Raw genomic sequence first — 18602 nt, 5'->3', positions numbered from 1 at the left:
TCCTTGTATTGAGCAGCTTGAAAGCCCTGTACTCTATCACCCTGCATGAGTGGGTGATAGTACAAGGCTCGCCAGCTGTCATTCTACGCGTTTCAGGTGGAAAGCCACTCCCCTTCAGGAATAGACATGTCTTTCTCCTTGAAATGCTTAGTGAGGGCCTTGTACTCTGTTACTCTACACATTTCAGGTAGAAAGGTGCTTCAGAAATAGACATGTGTCCTTCTCCTTAAAATGAGTGACAGCCCCGAGGGCCCCGTACGATCAACCTGCATGCGGGGATTCCTCTTGAGACCTACTCGTCTTGCTGGCCCTGAAGTCTCGCTGCCAGACCCCGACATTCACTGATACGTTGGCAGACTACATACGGGAGAATCCTGCGGCATCAAACTGAGAGGAGCAAGGTTTTTTTGAGAGAAGACATTTTTGTTACAATGTAACGACTCTTGGATTTCTTCTGTAAAGGGTAACTCCACTTTTGTGGAGAAGAAAATAATAGTGTATATAATTGCGACACTAATCATATTGTAATTGAATATTATTAGAAATGACAATTCCTTTTCAATCTGCAGTCAGTGTAATTTTCTGAGAATACGTTACAATATGGCTACATGGAGCTGTTCCTTACACAGTGTGTGTACTGACCACTCCCCTGAAACATTTCCTGCTTGTGTGATTGGCTCACCAATTTTCCCAGAAGTTTGCCTAAGATACAAATCAGATTTTGGGCATCCCTTGCAACAAAAATTTCATTTTTTGAGAGATGCTTTCAATAGGAACACATCTAAAGGGATGCAGGCCCAGAAGATTTCCTCAATCGTGCCCTTCAGCTCCACACCTGACAGTTAATTATGAAACCGCTCCCATTAGACCCACTCAGTACAGAGGCACAGACAAACAGGGATTTCTTCAGAATAAGAATCTGCAACAAGGTTATTATAATTCTTGCAATGCACATAGATCACCCAAAGAGGAATGTGTTTTGTCAAGAAAAAAAAAAGTGGAGTTACGCTTTAACAGTTGTGACAGTGTTGCACTATTACTCCTACTGGCGCCAGTGATGTGGCACTATTCCTCCAACTGACACCAATGATGGGGAACTATTCCTCCAACTGGTACCAATGATGGGGCACTATTCCTCCAACTGGCACCAATGATGGGGCACTATTCCTCCCATTGACGCCAATAGGGGTGCAACGGATCGTCACCGATCCGTGATCCGAACAAGTTTCCCTGTTCGGATCGGCACACCCTGCGATCCGCAAGAGCGCTCCGCTGCCTCGGCCTTAGGAAAGGCCGTGGCTTTGGCCTAGCCCCGGAGCGGAGGCCATCTTGGTACACCCGGCGGCCGTTTACAATGTAATCGCTCCACTCTCCCGTCTGTGTACTGCTCTATACAGTGGAGGGAGAGGTCGGATGGCAGCAGCACTGTGGGCTGGATCTGTAGTGCCCACAGCGCTGCTCTGTGACAATAGCAGCCACATCCTTTCCCCAATACCCAGCCAATACTCTGCCATACCCAGCCAATACTCTGCCATACCCAGCCAATACTCTGCCATACCCAGCCAATACTCTGCGATGCCCAGCCGTACTCTGCGATGCCCAGCTGTACTCAGCCAATATTACAGTGGGGGAGATGACGTGGATATTACAGTGGGGACTATATGGTGGTGGAATTTTCACAAGTTTTTGCAAATTCAATTATTTGCTGATCCGAAAAATGATCCGATCCGTGACTCTGATCCGAGGAACGATCCGATCCGTGAGTTTTATGATCCGTTGCACCCCTAGACACCAATGATGGGGCACTATTCTACTGACACCAACGACTGGTCCCTATTGCTCCCGCTGACAGGACATTTTCTACTCCCACTGGTCCCCCTAAAGTCTGAAGGGATAGTAAGCTGGCTCTTTTGTTTATAAAATTTGGAGACTGCTCATCTAGTAGCTGGAAATCACTTGGGCACCACTACAGGGCTGATTTTCGCCTTCTGGGTCTGGTGATGAGAAGCTGCATTGTGAGCCCAGTAGGGAACCTGCTCACTCAGCACAGGCATGATTTAGGGAACCAGTGGCAAGCCTTTGTGCTGAAAGAGTAACGTCACTTTTTTTTGGGAGGGGGAAAAAAATGGCAATAAATAAAAATTATAGCATATACATTTGATTCCAGTCCTATTGTAATTGAATGTTATTAAAAATGTCCTTTCCTACTCTATCTGCAGCGCTGCAATTTTCTGTAAAATGCAATATGGCAACCTGGAGTGTGTACAGAAAACACCCCCAGAAATGTAATTTCCTGCTTGTGACTGAGGCTCTTTACCATGTGATCAGCCATGTCCAATCACGGCTGATCACGATGTAAACAGGATGAGCCGTTGATTGGCTTTTCCCTCACTAGCATCTGACGGTACTGTCTGTGTCCAGGGTTGATCACTCCCAGGTGATCGCTGCATGAGCAATTACATGCAAGTGGCCAAAATAAGCTGCATGAGCTGGCAGTCTCCCATTGATTTGAATAGTGTTGCCTCCCACAAATAATTTCTGGGAACCCCTGCTGTGGTTTCTTGCATATAATTGGTGTCAGGCCAATTTGCAAGTGTGAATGTGGACTTCTCTTTGCAGATTATGTATTTGGCACTACTATAAACGCTCAGCAAATAGGAGACCATTTGTGAGATCAGGCCGTACGATGGAGCGGGAGTTTTGACTTCAGATGACCCCTGACTCTCAATCTGAGGGCTTTTGAAAGCCACATACATTACATCCGATTGTACCAACAGCTATGTAGTGTGAAGGCTTTCCTGATTTGGATATAAATTGAATGGGTGGTTTAGACAGGCCCATTTGATTAGCCTTTATTGCTGCTGTTGGGAAATCTGAATATAGATTGGCCACACACATTACATTCAAAATGAATAAATCGAGGCAATGGGATTTTGCTGACCTGTATTTTATTATTTAGCTTCTTGCAAATGCCTAGATAAGAGTGATAATTTTAAATGAAATTACTCGGTGGTGTAATGGTCAGAAATCTGTGAAGCAGTTTAATAAGCCATTTTTTAAAGGGGGCTCTTTATTTTGATTTCTAAAGGGTCTGTAAGACAAACTATTTCAGTTACCGTATTTTATGCTTCAGTTTAAATGAGTACAATTAGTTTTTGTTGTTCTGAGCTTGTTTGAATAACATTGGAGAATATACATTAAAATTTAGAAGATATTCAAAATATTTGATAGTTAGGGTATTTAATGGGTTCCAGCAGGGGGCTGCTGGACCCCATTACAGTCCCCTGTGCTGGGCTACTATGCATTACACTGTAGTACATTCTCTCTCCCTTGTTTTAAGTTGACTAAATTGCTGACTTTTTTTTGGTTAATGATGCATGATAGAATACTGCTGGTCTGTTCATAATGTCGTTTTTGTTTTGTTTTGTTTTTTGTAGTGTTTAACATGCGGGAAGACGTTTAAGAAGCTCTGGTCCTTGCATGAACACAATAAGATTGTACACGGTTATGCAGAGAAGAAGTTCTCCTGTGACATCTGTGAAAAGAAGTTCTACACGATGGCACATGTCCGCAAGCACCTTGTAGGTGAGTATCGCCATGATCATTTACATAACCTGCAGAAGTGCAGAGGCACCAGCAAATGGCTGTATGCCTGGACCTCAGAGTTTGTGTACAAGCAAAAAGCACAGTAATTTCAAGCAGCCAATCAGGTTGCTGTATTCAGCTGATGGCAATAACTAGATCGGATTCTGTTGAGATAATAAACGGTCACAATAAATTTGGGTTTCCCCTACTGACCTCTCCAGTCTTGCCATTCTACAGCGGGGTTGGGGAAATGTTCTATGTGCTGCTCAATTTTCTCATTTTGTTGCATATGGTTTCCAACAATTGTGTTGCAAATTTGCTGCTAATATGTTTCCTGCATTAACCATTGCAACGCGGCAACACTGCGCCATAATCACTTGAATGGCACATGCTTGCAGAGTGGCTCTGGGGTGATCTTATAAAGCAGAAAGGGCCATATGCATCCCATTCGCCCATATATGCCCATCGAGCACAGCCTGTGGTATAGGTTTTACCACACCGTGGAAGTATTTAGCGACATGACCATTGGCAATGTTAAAGGAGAAGTGCAGCCAAAGCTCATTTGGCTGTACTTCTCCTGTACATTACAAAAGTGCAGTTTGTTTTGCACTCCTATGACCCGTTTTCAACAGACAGCAGGCTGAAGCCCACTGTAGGCTGATGTTGTAGCTGGTCCAGGCTCTGGAAAGATTGCGACCATGTGGTCGGGATCCGCCCACATTCCTGGACCGGCGATCCACTGAGGGTGTGTGAGCCAGCCGCTCCCACCCCCTCCATAGCCCAGTGCTCCGGGGGGGGGGGGGGGGTGTCAGAGCAGACGGCGGTGACTGATAGTCACCAGCTCTGCTCAGGGAGCTGTGAGGACCGAGTGATCGGCGGTGTCTTAGAGCAGTTGGGGGGACAGATGCAGCATCAGACCGATTCTGCATCCACCTAGGCATGTATAATCCTAAAAAAAAAGGAAAAATCCCAGACTTCTCTTTGAATTAATGGTTTGGCTGTCGGGGAGGGCGGCAGTTAAAATTTAGCTCTTTCTCTGCAGACTGCTGGATGTGTAGTAGAGGTGATTTGAGTTGCTGTAAAGGGGAAGAAGAAGCTCAGCGATCACAGTCTGTGTCTCATCAACTCCCTTGTGCTACGGTAGTAAAAAAAAAAAAAGGTTAAAAGAAAAAGGCACAAAAAAGTTTTGAAAAGTAGTTTCATTTAAAAATTCAAAACGCTCTAAAATGTGTGCAGCAAATGAAAAAATGGCTACAACAGTGAAAGGTCTACTTCCGTTCTTTCTCCATACTGCAGATTGCATGTTAGGAACTTTATATTGATGTTTTACAATTTTTTTTTTCTGCTTTACAACAGCCCACACGAAGGACATGCCATTCACATGTGAAACGTGCGGAAAGTCTTTTAAACGCAGCATGTCTCTGAAGGTCCATTCTTTGCAGCACTCCGGTGAGAAACCCTTCAAGTGTGAGGTGAGAGTCCAGAATTTAAGCCAGCAATATGTATGACGTTAGCTCAGAGATTTTACATTGAGGTTCAAAAGCAAATTACTATAGGCTTCCCCTGCCGTTAGATCTTTCCCTCATCACTGACTTAAGATGTCTTTTTCTGCGCTGTGTCTCTGAATGGAGGCAGACCATCTTAGTAGAGGCAGGGGGTTTGTTTCCTCATGTAAGACCTTCCTGTCGAATGGTTGGGTAATGATAAAGAATCGGCAAGAGAGATGGACGAAGCATAGATCCAAAGAATGAAGAAACCAAAAGCAGGCAGACCCTTACACTGCAGATACTTGGGTACCACTTTCTCTCCAGCCAGGAGAACAGTAAGCAGCACATTAGTGACCTCACCAAATCTCACTCCAAATCTAGTAAGACTAGCAGGCAGAGGCAGCAGTGCCTTACATGATCTTGCCCTGTGGGAATACAATTATGAGACTACAGAGCAGGAGTGCCTAGGCACAGGAAGTACACTGCTACATTTTATGAGGCTATTGGGACAAATGGTAGACTTTCCAGAACATTGCTGTAAGCAAAATAAACATTTCTAGGTGTTCCCTGGAACAAAGGTAGGCCATGGCCTCTAGATGATCAATGTTAAGTGAGAGGAGATCATATGCTCCCCCATACCTGCAAACTTTAGGGATTTACATCAGTTGAGGTAGAGGGGGGCATGGCAGCCAAATTGCTGGGTAGGTGAGCATTCGTTGATTGCTGCTAAAATGTTTCCATGCATATTCTTAAACTGCAAAAAAAAATCTCAAATCCAACAAATATTGGCTAGAAAAATATACAACCATTGCCATTTTCTTTAATATGTTCAGTGCAAACAAAACAAAAAATATAAGTTTTGTCAGCAGGGTGAAATTTAAATGTTTTTATGACTGACTTCTATACGGCAAACTTCTCTAGTTTGCCAAGCAAATCTATATGCTTTGTCTATTTACAGACCTGAATAGCTCAAGCCCAGATTTCACATACAGCTAAAATGAGACAGGAGTGATCTATCTTTATCTCCCTTCCTCCTTTCTTTATCTCCCTTCCTCCTTTCTTTATCTCCCTTCCTCCTTTCTTTATCTCCCTTCCTCCTTTCTTTATCTCCCTTCCTCCTTTCTTTATCTCCCTTCCTTCTTTCTTTCTTTATCTCCATTCCTTCTTTCTTTCTTTATCTCCATTCCTTCTTTCTTTCTTTCTTTCTTTCTTTCATCTCCCTTCCTTCCTTCTTTCTTTATCTCCCTTCCTTCTTTATTTCTCTCCCTTCCTTCCTTCCTTCCTTCCTTCCTTCCTTCCTTGTTTCTTTCCCTTCCTTCTTTCCTTCTTTCTCTCCCTTCCTTCTTTCTTTCTCTCCCTTCCTTCTTTCTTTCTCTCCCTTTCTTCTTTCTTTCTTTCTCTCCCTTCCTTCCTTCTTTCTTTCTTTATCTCCCTTCCTTCTTTCTTTATTTCTCTCCCTTCCTTCTTTCTTTATCTTCCTTCCTTCTTTCTTTCTCTCCCTTCCTTCCTTCTTTCTTTCTTTATCTCCCTTCCTTCTTTCTTTATTTCTCTCCCTTCCTTCTTTCTTTATCTTCCTTCCTTCTTTCTTTCTCTCCCTTCCTTATTTCTTTCTCTCTCTCCCTTCCTTATTTCTTTCTCTCTCTCCCTTCCTTATTTCTTTCTCTCTCTCCCTTCCTTCTTTCTTTCTTTCTCTCTCTCCCTTCCTTCTTTCTTTCTTTCTTTCTTTCTTTCTTTCTTTCTTTCTTTCTTTCTTTCTTTCTTTCTTTCTTTCTCTCCCTTCCTTCTTTCTTTCTTTCTCTCCCTTCCTTCTTTCTTTCTTTCTTTCTCTCCCTTCCTTCTTTCTTTCTTTCTTTCTCTCCCTTCCTTCTTTCTTTCTTTCTTTCTCTCCCTTCCTTCTTTCTTTCTTTCTTTCTCTCCCTTCCTTCTTTCTTTCTTTCTTTCTCTCCCTTCCTTCTTTCTTTCTTTCTTTCTTTCTTTCTTTCTCTCCCTTCCTTCTTTCTTTCTTTCTTTCTCTCCCTTCCTTCTTTCTTTCTTTCTTTCTTTCTCTCCCTTCCTTCTTTCTCTCTCTCTCTCGCTCTTGGGATCCCATTTTATTGGCACTCCCTGCATAGTTATTTGATTTTTATTTTTTTTCCCTTTTTATATAAAATATTTTACAAATAGATTTTCTTTGACTTGAGTTAAATCTACTCCTGATTCTCCTCCCCCATGCACTCCCTCTAACTAATCAGGGGCATATTAATGAAATAAATTAAACTAAATAGCCTTTTTACTAACAATAATGCCTGGTCACACGACATTGCAGTCCCAAGTTTTCTCATCTTCTGCACGCAGGCGGCAGGGACGCTTTTTGGGTGTCCATGGCACCGTGACACGAACACATCCTATTGGTTGTCCGGTGACGGGGTCCTTCTAGGATCTGAAAGATAGACTGAAAACGCATTTTTTATTAATACAGTCTTGTTACTATTTTGCAGCGTTTCTTTAGCACAGGGGTCTCCAAACTTTCTAAACAAAGGGCCAGTTTACTGTCCTTAAAACTTTAGGGGGGGCCAGACTGTGGCCATGGGAGCAGAAACTGTCCTGACATCAGTGTGAGTAAACAGTGCTCCATCATTGGTATCAATGGGAAGAATAGTGTCCCATCGTTGGTGTCTTTGGGAGGAATAATGTCCCATCACTGGTGTCAGTAAGAAGTATAGTGCCCGCTGTCAGTGGCAGGAACTATGCCCCACTGTTGCTGAAAATTGGGGGGAATAATGCCCCAAAGGGCCCAGATAAAAGCAAGCAATGGGCTGCAGTTTGGAGATCACTGCTTTAGGAGATCATATTGTATTTATTTGCTTCAAATCTTTCCCTTTTTTTTCCCTCCAATTCCTTCCAGAATTGTCATGAGCGGTTTCAGTACAAGTACCAGCTGCGGTCACACATGAGCATACATATCGGTCACAAGCAGTTCATGTGTCAGTGGTGCGGGAAAGATTTTAACATGAAACAGTATTTTGATGAACATATGAAGACCCATACCGGTAAGGAAAGTAAGGAAATTCATTTAATATTGTTTTTCTCCCCCCCTTCCCATGATATCACAACCCCCCCCCACCCCCCCACCCATGCCCTTAATCATTCCTCATGCTGGTGTCGCACCATCTTGTGAGTCCTGACCCATGTGGTTGTCTGTGCCATGTATCTTCGTCATTAAAGCTGAACAAGCTCCGGGCGCACAAATTTTACTTAAAGTGGTTCTAAAGGCTGAATTTTTTTTTTTTTTTTTCAAAGGTTTTTTTTTTCTAGTGATATCAAGAATAATATTATTAAAAAGAAAATTTTTAGAATCCTGCTAAACCAGTGAAATTATAAATGTGAATATATATGAATAACCTCACCTATATGTCAGAAACACACCGACCATGGAGATACCCAAAAACGCTGTGAATCAAAGACAAAGAGGGGAGGCCATATTCTAATTCACTGTTATAAAACACAGTGCCTACACCAAACATATGAAAAACAAATTCTACATACAAAATTGTGTGAATCATTAAACAATAGATGTATGCATTCACACAAAAATATAAATGAAAAGTTATATAAAGTGAAAAGTGTAGGCAAAAATTCCTTACCTTAAAATCCAATAATGAATGAAATCAAATGTATATAACATACACCCGTGAAAAAATAAAAATTATATACTAAAAAGTGAAGTCCATCCATAACTGAAGTGAATCTTCAAATCTTAATGTGAACTTTGTTGAATCCACCACTGCTACACTTAGCCCTTGTACACACGGTCGCACATTCCGACGGAATATGTCCAATCGGACCGCGTTGTCAGATAATCCGACCGTGTGTGGGCTTCATCTGACTTTTTCCGTTGGAATATCTGACCAACAAAGTTTGAGAGCTGGATATAAAAATTTTCCGACAACATGATCCGATAGGACTTTATCTGATCGTATGTAGAGAATTCCGATCGGACAAAGTGCCACGCATGCTCAGATCAGATTCCTAGACCAAAGCTATTGGCTACTAGCCTGAACGTAGTCCCGTCGTAACTAAATCACGTCATCACGTTACGAATGATCGGATTTTACCAACAACTTTGTCCGACCGTGTGTATGCAACACCAGTTTCGGACAAAATCAGACGGAATGTCCGACCGTGTGTACAAGGGCTTAGAGTTACTACTTACCAGAAGCCCATGATCCCCCCGTTAGAGGATCATAGAGAGCCTGTAATGATGATACAATCTCCTGGACACCTGGGGCAGTTCTGCTGGTCTCCCGACCCCTTATAAAGATGGCACACTCTCCACAGTAAACCCAGTACTCTTCAGGTCATCTCATTTGAACAGAGACTCATGGATGTATATACATGGCATAAAAAGATATAAAGGCTCCGAATGGTGTAAAACCTTAAATTTATTGGGGCGAATAAAACAACATATTACACTTGCGAAATTGTTGCAGTAAGAGAGCCTTAAGGGCGGGGTGACGCAATGACATCACCTTGGATTTGTTGTTTGAGTATCCAGGAAGGACGGGTTTGTCCGTGTGTGTGTGTGCGGCCGGCACACCGGACTTAAGGCTCTCTTACTGCAACAATTTTGTAAGTGCAATAGGTTTTACTTGCCCCTATAAATTTAACCAGTTCCCAACCGGCGCACGAAGATGTACGTCGGCAGAATGGTACGGGCAGGCAAACTGGCATACAGGTACGTCCAGTTGAATTTGCCACCCTGCCATCACGTGCGCACCGCCTGGAGGCGCGTGCCGGTCGGGACCCCTGCGATTCCGGTCACAGGTCCCGCGGACTTGATCGCCGCGGGCATACCTGCGATCGTCTCACGGGCAAAGGAGAATGGGGAGATGCCGTTGTAAACAGCATCTCCCCATTCTGCCTAGCAACAAGTGACACTGATCTCTACTTCCTGTGATTGGAGCAGAGATCCGTGTTCACTAACACACAGCCACGCCCCCCAAAGTTAGTAATACGTCCCTAGGACACACTTAACTCCTACACTGCCAACCCCTGGTTAACCCCTTCACTGCCAGTGTCATTTACACAGGAATCAGTGCATTTGTGTAGCACTGATTGCTGTATAAATGACAATGGTCCCAAAAATGTCCGATGTGTCGGCCATAATGTCGCAGTCACAATAAAAATCGCTGATCGCCGCCATTACTAGTAAAAAAAAAAAGTATATTAATAAAAATGCCATAAAACTCCCCTATTTTGTAAACGCTATAAATTTTGCGCAAACCAATCAATAATCGCTTATTGGGATTTTTATTTTTTACTAAAAATATGTATAAGAATACGTATCGGCCTAAACTGAGGAAAAAAAAAATGTTTTTCTTATATATATTTTTGGGGGATATTTATTATGGCAAAAAGTAAAAAATAATGCAGTTTTTTTCAAGATTGTCGCTCTTTTTTTTTTTTTTTTGTTTATAGCCCAAAAAATAAAAACCACAGAGGTGATCAAATACCACCAAAAGAAAGCTCTATTTGTGGGGAAAAAAAGGACATCAATTTTGTTTGGGACCCCAAGTTGCACGACTGCGCAATTGTCAGTTAAAGTGACTCAGTGCCGAATCGCAAAAAGTGCTCTGGTCATTGGCCTGCAAAATGGTCCGGTCTGAAAGTGGTTAAGGTTTTACACTATTTGGAGTCCTTATATCTTTTTATGCCATGTATATACATCCATGAGTCTCGGTTCAAATGAGATGACCTGAAGAGTACTGGGTTTACTTTTTGCGCTGTGGAGAGTGTGCCATCTTTATAAGGCGTTGGGAGTCTAGATCAATTCTCCAAATTACCAGATCCACACAAAAACAATAAAAAAAAATGTGTAAAAGTGAATAAGTATATACAGTGACTACAAGTAGTATTCAACCCCCTGCAGATTTAGCAGGTTTGATAAGATGCAAATAAGTTAGAGCCTTCAAACTTTAAACAAGAGCAGGATTTATTAACAGATGCATAAATCTTACAAACCAAAAAGTTATGTTGCTCAGTTAAATTTTAATAAATTTTAAACATAAAAGTGTGGGTCAATTATTATTCAACCCCTAGGTTTAATATTTTGTGGAATAACCCTTGTTTGCAATTACAGCTAATAATCGTCTTTTATAAGACCTGATCAGGCCGGCACAGGTCTCTGGAGTTATCTTGGCCCATTCCTCCATGCAGATCTTCTCCAAGTTATCTAGGTTCTTTGGGTGTCTCATGTGGACTTTAATCTTGAGCTCCTTCCACAAGTTTTCAATTGGGTTAAGGTCAGGAGACTGACTAGGCCACTGCAACACCTTGATTTTTTCCCTCTTGAACCAGGCCTTGGTTTTCTTGGCTGTGTGCTTTGGGTCGTTGTCTTGTTGGAAGATGAAATGACGACCCATCTTAAGGTCCTTGATGGAGGAGCGAAGGTTCTTGGCCAAAATCTCCAGGTAGGCCGTGCTATCCATCTTCCCATGGATGCGGACCAGATGGCCAGGCCCCTTGGCTGAGAAGCAGCCCCACAGCATGATGCTGACACCACCATGCTTGACTGTAGGGATGGTATTCTTTGGGTCGTATGCAGTGCCATCCAGTCTCCAAACATCACGTGTGTGGTTGGCACCAAAGATCTCGATCTTGGTCTCATCAGACCAGAGAACCTTGAACCAGTCTGTCTCAGAGTCCTCCAAGTGATCATGAGCAAACTGTAGACGAGCCTTGACATGACGCTTTGAAAGTAAAGGTACCTTACGGGCTCGTCTGGAACGGAGACCATTGGGGTGGAGTACGTTACTTATGGTATTGACTGAAACCAATGTCCCCACTGCCATGAGATCTTCCATGAGCTCCTTCCTTGTTGTCCTTGGGTTAGCCTTGACTCTTCGGACAAGCCTGGCCTCGGCACGGGAGGAAACTTTCAAAGACTGTCCAGCCCGTGGAAGGTTAACAGTAGTTCCATAAGCCTTCCACTTCCGGATGATGCTCCCAACAGTGGAGACAGGTAGGCCCAACTCCTTGGAAAGGGTTTTGTACCCCTTGCCAGCCTTGTGACCCTCCACGATCTTGTCTCTGATGGCCTTGGAATGCTCCTTTGTCTTTCCCATGTTGACCATGTATGAGTGCTGTTCACAAGTTTGGGGAGGGTCTTAAATAGTCAGAAAAGGCTGGAAAAACAGATAATTAATCCAAACATGTGAAGCTCATTGTTCTTTGTGCCTGAACTACTTCTTAATACTTTAGGGGAACCAAACAGAATTCTGTTGAATTGAGGGGTTGAATAATAATTGACCCTCTGAATAAACTTTTTACAATTAAAAAAAAAATTAAACAAAGAAATAACATTCTTTTTTGCTGCAGTGCATTTCACACTTCCAGGCTGATCTACAGTCCAAATGTCACAATGCCAAGCTAATTCCGAATGTGTAAACCTGCTAAATCTGCAGGGGGTTGAATACTACTTGTAGGCACTGTATACTGTATATATCATTTCTCCTTAGGTTTCTGAAATACGCATTTCAATTGTATGGTACCCCCCCCACCCCCCCCCCCAGCATTGTGTGTCATGACCATTGTGTCCTCTCCTGTGTAGTTTTTGCTCATAGTAAACCTTTCTCATAGCTTGGGCAAATTACATTTGTTCAGGATTTAATCTCCAAATGCGGAAAGGCTTCTTCACAGTAAGAGCTGTGAAAATGTGGAATAGACTCACTCAAGAGCTGGTTCTGTCCAGCTTAGTAGATTGCTTTTAAAAAAAAAGCCTGTATTCTTTCCTAAATGTACATAATATAACTGGATACTAACATTTATAGGTAAAGTTGATCCGGGGAATATCCGATTGCCTCTCAGGATGGGGGGGGGGAGAAATCGGGGAGGAATTTTTTTTTCCCTGCTGGAACAAATTGGATCATGCTTTGCTGGGGGTTTTTTTTTTTTTTTTTTTTTTTTTTTTTTTGCTGCCTTCCTTTGGATCAACTATAGGACTGTGTATATGGGATTTTGTATGACTTTTTTTTTCTTTTTTATTGGTTGAACTAAATGGACTTGTCTGTTTATTTTTTTTTTTCAACCAGACTTAACTATGTAACTAATGTGTTTTTTTTTTATTTTAATTTTGTTTTCTGCAAGAGCGTATTCACATCTCTGCTTTTAAATGTGTTGCTGTACATTTAGCATGCATTTTTTTTATTTTTTGTTTTTATGCTGCATACAATAAATGCAACTCGATGGAATTTTTATGTGTTTTTTTTTTTTCTTTTCTTCCCTTTAACGTAATACTGTATAATGAATGTGAACTACACTTAAGGCCCCTTGCACTCAGGGCTGTCCAGCTGCAGTGCTTCCATTTTTTTAAGAAGCTTTAATGCACACAGGAACCCCCTGCTACAAGTGTAGCATCCAAGCCCCACTGCACACAGCCTGTCAAAGTCTATGGAAGGCTGCAGGAAAAGCGAAAATCCTGGACGGCCGCACACTGCTGAAGGCATCTTTATTGAAAAATATATAAAAAAAAATAAAAATTAAAGTCCAATGCAGTCATATGTACAAAAGAAACATGGAAAAACAGCTAACGTGTTTCACACCATGTGGTGGTGCTTCATCATAGCTACTATGGAAGGCTGTGGCTGGAACGCTGTACAGAATGGTACGGGGTTTTAGGGTTCTGTTCCAGGTCACGTGACTTTCATTCGAGAACCTCATCGTCCTCCACTGTAGCTGCCGCCTGTCGTAGTTTTTATTTGGCTAGTATAATCTGCAGATCACATCAGGGCAATATAAAGAGCCTCGGAAAGGAGTCAAAGAAAGAAATGCTGGAGATAGAACCCCAGACAGTGCAGCCCAGGATGCATTCAGGCTCACATAGGGATAAACCCCCCCCCCCCCCCAAAAAAAACACAGAGAATGTATCGACAGCATCCCTTCTCAACAGCAGCTGTATATGCCTCACAGCTCCTGAAGAAGCAACATATCGAAACATGTGGTGCCAAACCGGCATTTATACAGCTACATATAGCCTATTTGCATATTGTTCCTTACCATGTAGTGATAATTTTATGTTTTTTCTTTCTTTTTAAGAGTTAACGTTGTTCAATCTTTTTAACATTTTGGATATAAATAAAAAATCTTTTATTAAAAATATCTTTTGGCTATGCCTGTGGCAGCGATAAAACTCCCCCTTTTCCAGCTCTTCCCTAAAATAAGAGGAAACCCTTGTGTTGGCTCCATGTTGCAGCTCGGAGCATACACAGGGCTGAGAACGCTCCATCCTCCCCATGTTGCATAGTAGGTGAGGTTGAAAAAAAGACACAAGTCAATCAAGTCCAACCTATGTGTGTGATTATGTCAGTATTACATTGTATATCCCTGTATGTTGCGGTCGTTCAGGTGCTTATCTAATAGTTTCTTGAAACTATCGATACCCCTCGCTGAGACCACCGTTTGTCCTTGCCACTCTTACAGTAAAGAACCCTCTACGTAGTTTAAGGTTAAACCTCTTTTCTTCTAATTTTAATGAGTGGCCAAGAGTCTAGTTAATCTCCCTTCTGCAAAAAAGTTTTCTCCCTATTGTGGGGTCACCAGTACGGTATTTGTATATTGAAATCATATCTCCTCTCAAGCGTCTCTTCTCCAGAGAGAATAAGTTCAGAGCTCGCAACCTTTCCTCATAACTAATATCCTCCAGACCCTTTATTAGCTTTGTTGCCCTTCTTTGTACTCGCTCCATTTCCAGTACATCCTTCCTGAGGACTGGTGCCCAGAACTGGACAGCATATTACAGGTGCGGCCGGACCAGAGTCTTGTAGAGCGGGAGAATTATCGTTTTATCTCTGGAGTTGATCCACTTTTTAATGTCAATATTCTGTTTGCTTTGTTAGCAGCAGCTTGGCATTGCCTGGCACTGCTGAGCCTATCATCTACTAGGACCCTCAGGTCCTTTTCCATCCTAGATCCCCCCCAGAGGTTCTCCCCCCAGTGTATAGATTGCATTCATATTTTTGCAACCCAAATGCATTATTTTACATTTTTCTACATTGAACCTCATTTGCCATGTAGTTGCCCTCACCATTCATTTGTTCAGATCTTCTTGCAAGGTTTCCACATCCTGCGGAGAAGTTATTGCCCTGCTTAGCTTAGTATAATCCGCAAATACAGAGATTGAACTGTTTACCCCATCCTCCAGGTCATTTATGAACAGGATTGGTCCCAGCACAGAACAATGGGGGACCCCACTACCCACCCCTGACCATTCCGAGTACTCCCCATTTATCACCACCCTCTGATCTCGCCTTTGTAGCCAGTTTTCAATTCATGTACTCACCCTATGGTCCATGCCAACGGACCTTATTTTGTACAGTAAACGTTTATAGGGAACTGTGTCAAATACTTTTGCAAAATCCAGATACACCACGTCTATGGGCCTTCCTTTATCCAGATACACCACATCTACGGGCCTTCCTTTATCCAGATACACCACATCTACGGACCTTCCTTTATCTAGATACACCACGTCTACGGGCCTTCCTTTATCTAGATGGCAACTCACCTCCTCATAGAAGGTTAATAGATTGCTTTGGCAAGAATTATTCTTCATGAATCCATGCTGATTACTGCCAATGATACCGTTTTCTCATTACTGAAATCTTGTATATAGTGCCTTATCATCTCCTCCAAGAGTTTACATACTATTGAGGTTAGGCTAACTGGTCTGTTATTCCCAGGGATTTTTTTGGGGCCCTTTTTTCATGTGACAGTATTAAGTGGCCAATCGCCAAGCACCAGCTCTGTCATGTGACAAAGTAAAGGAAGTTGCATGCTTGCCCATAACAGAAGGTACTCAGAGGTTGAACTGAATGGCGGGGGAACAAGGAGAAGGTGTGTATAAGCTGCTGCATGGGTGGTATTGTTTTGTAACTTTTACCTTTGTCCTGTATAAGTAAAGTACATGTTTATTTTAAAGTATGTCTGGAGATTTTATTTCGTATTTGTTGTTTTTTTGCTTGTTTTCTCCCTGTCTTGACTTGTTTTTATACTGCTGTAGGTGTTGACTCCAGTCCTCTTTTTTTTTTTCTTATGTTGCAGGAGAGAAACCTTTCATCTGTGAAATCTGCGGCAAGAGCTTCACCAGCCGGCCCAACATGAAGCGCCACCGCCGCACCCACACGGGCGAGAAACCTTACCCCTGCAGCGTGTGCGGCCAGCGCTTCCGGTTCTCCAACATGCTGAAGGCTCACAGGGAAAAGTGCTTCCAAGGCGGCAACCCCCCGACCCCCGGCAGCCCCGGAACAGTGGCAAGCCTCTCCGCCTCCTCGCAGAGCGGCAACTCGCCGGTCCAGTCTAGCCCGGGGCTCTCGCCGACCTTGCCGCAACACCCCCTCTCTCTGCCCCTCCTCCATTCACTTCCCAGCATGCCTCCCCCGTCACATCACCTTCCGCCCCCACCTCCGCTCTTCCCCGCCGGCCGCATAAACAACAACTAGACCAACCCAGGAAATTACCATTCTGTAGTTCTCCTCAAGGGAAGACTGGCACTGCGGACATCTTTTTTTAAAAAATTTTTTTTTTTGTCTTGGCGTCCCTCTTCTGTCACGAGGGGATGTGACGGAGAGAGGGAAGCCACCATGTGACACTCTTTAGCGCTCATGTTTGCACACGGCGTTCCCTCCGGTTTGAAAATGGGCGTGGGCCGAGGCCTGCAAGCCTGTCCTGTTGCTACTGTGCTTTTTTTATTTGTTTTTAGTACATATTTTAATATGGTCGATCCTTTTTTGTTTATCATCGTCTCTTGTTTTTGTCCTTCATGTTAAACCTGCCCATAAGTATTCTACGGGAAAGGTCGGGAGAGACGGAACCAGAAGCTGGTTTGGGTTCTTTTTTTTTTTTCTTTGTCTTCTTCTGTCCACCTGGAGCCGCCACGCAAATGCAGGGGGGAAAAAAGGTCAGCTGTCCCTGTTTTTATGGAAGACACGAGGAATCCTTGCAGGCGGCGGATGCCCGCGCTCAAAGGAGTTGGAAGGTGTCCTGCCGACAGTTGCTAAGCAACCGTGGCTAATCTGTGCGCTGTGACCGAATCGCCTTTCCAGCACAGAGGAATGTGGAGACCAGGAATCCAGACCATCTCTTTCCTTCACGCTATGCGTTGGTTTATTAAACAGATCTTTGCACCCCAGCTATTGCTTCGTGGAAGTAACATCCCTCCCTTCCCTCCTAGACGTTCTGTCCTCAACATTTCACCTTGGCTGCAATACAAGGAGTTGTATCCCATTACCAGTCAACGCTAACCAAGATTGTTTAACAGTTCTTTTTGTTTTTACCATTTTGTGTTTTTGTTTGTTTTGTTTTTAATCTGTGTTGTGTTGTTTTATGCTTTTTTTTCATATTTTTTTGTTCTTTTCTGTCTTGGCTCTGGTGCACCTATCTTGGAATTGCAGGAAAAATTATTGGAATAGAGCAGGGTGATGCATTGTTTTCAAGAACTATTCACAAGTGGGGTCATGCAAAAATCAAAATATTCTGCAATTATATATAAAAAAAAAAAAACTAGGTGCAAACCTGGTCACTAACATTTCATATAAGCTTGACATCTCAAGTATCTCAATATTTGGTGCTTTCATTTAAAGCAGTATTAAACCCAAAATCTGACTTTTTATTATATTGCAGCTTAGCAATTCTTAGATGCGATGGCTGCATTTGTTTTCGTTTTCTTTTCTTTTCTTTCTTTTTTTTATTTAGGCTTTCTTCTATTTTCAGCTAGTGATCCAGCCAGTAGGTCTGTTTTTTAACAGAACAAGATGCCTTTCAAAATGTATCAGTTTTACAGGGATGAGACAAATCATTTTACAGGGTTGTTTTCTTTTATTTATTCATGTGAAACTTTTATCCCAAAAGAAAAAAAAACTGCTGTAACTGATTATAACGTGTGAGATGTAGTACATCTAACACTCCCCTCCCCCCCCCCCCCCCCCCAGATTAACAATGCTGCCGTCTGCTGTCTTCCTTCATCCAGATTGGAGGCACTCTAATGCAGGATCTAAACAAAAAAGTCAGTGCTACTACCCATACATCACATAGAAAGCAGAACTTCCAGGTGCTCGATCCACAGTTGTTGAGTGAGTAGAGAAATGAAGAAAAGATGAGCCGGACTCCGATGATTGCTCTTTAAAAATGTTGTATTTATTAACAAGCCAGAGTGACCAAATGCAAATACGAAAAGTTGATGCGTTTCAGCCTATAAGGCCTTAGTCATATATGACTAAGGCCTTATAGGCTGAAACGCGTCAACCTTTCGTTTTTGCGTTTGGTCACTGGGGCTTGTTAATAAATACAACATTTTTTTAAGAGCAATTACCGGAGTGCGGATCATCTTTTCTTCATTACTCTAATGAAGGAAATGTGTTGCTGGCCAGATCACTAGGAGGGGGAAAAGCCAAAAAAACAAACAAAACCAATGCAGGCGCCACATCTAATGTTTGCTAAGCTGCAATATATTATGTTTTGGGTTTAATAGCGCTTTAAAATGCCTGTTGATCCTGCCAT

At 42.6% G+C, this 18602-nt stretch overlaps 1 protein-coding gene across 2 annotated transcripts in view; it reads left to right on the top strand.

The window, feature by feature from the left end:
- The window catches only part of ZBTB47 (zinc finger and BTB domain containing 47), an 82245-nt gene extending 63990 nt beyond the window's left edge, over positions 1 to 18255 (top strand). Inside the window, exons 3-6 of one of the 2 annotated variants that reach the window (XM_077490654.1) lie at positions 3438 to 3585; positions 4942 to 5057; positions 7957 to 8101; positions 16149 to 18255. In XM_077490654.1, coding sequence (XP_077346780.1) covers positions 3438 to 3585; positions 4942 to 5057; positions 7957 to 8101; positions 16149 to 16546 — 807 coding nt within the window. In that variant the 3' untranslated portion in view covers positions 16547 to 18255. Of the gene's footprint in view, positions 1 to 3437; positions 3586 to 4941; positions 5058 to 7956; positions 8111 to 16148 lie in introns of both variants that reach the window. The other variant, XM_077490653.1, reaches the window with a different exon arrangement.
- Positions 18256 to 18602: the final 347 nt, after the last annotated feature.

Source organism: Lithobates pipiens, unplaced genomic scaffold (assembly GCF_037356315.1).
Source record: "Lithobates pipiens isolate NorthernLeopardFrog02 unplaced genomic scaffold, aLitPip1_a1.2 Scaffold_19, whole genome shotgun sequence".
Classification (NCBI taxonomy): domain Eukaryota; kingdom Metazoa; phylum Chordata; class Amphibia; order Anura; family Ranidae; genus Lithobates; species Lithobates pipiens.
Note: the sequence above shows the minus strand (reverse complement) of the source record. Positions and strands in the feature narration are given on the sequence as shown.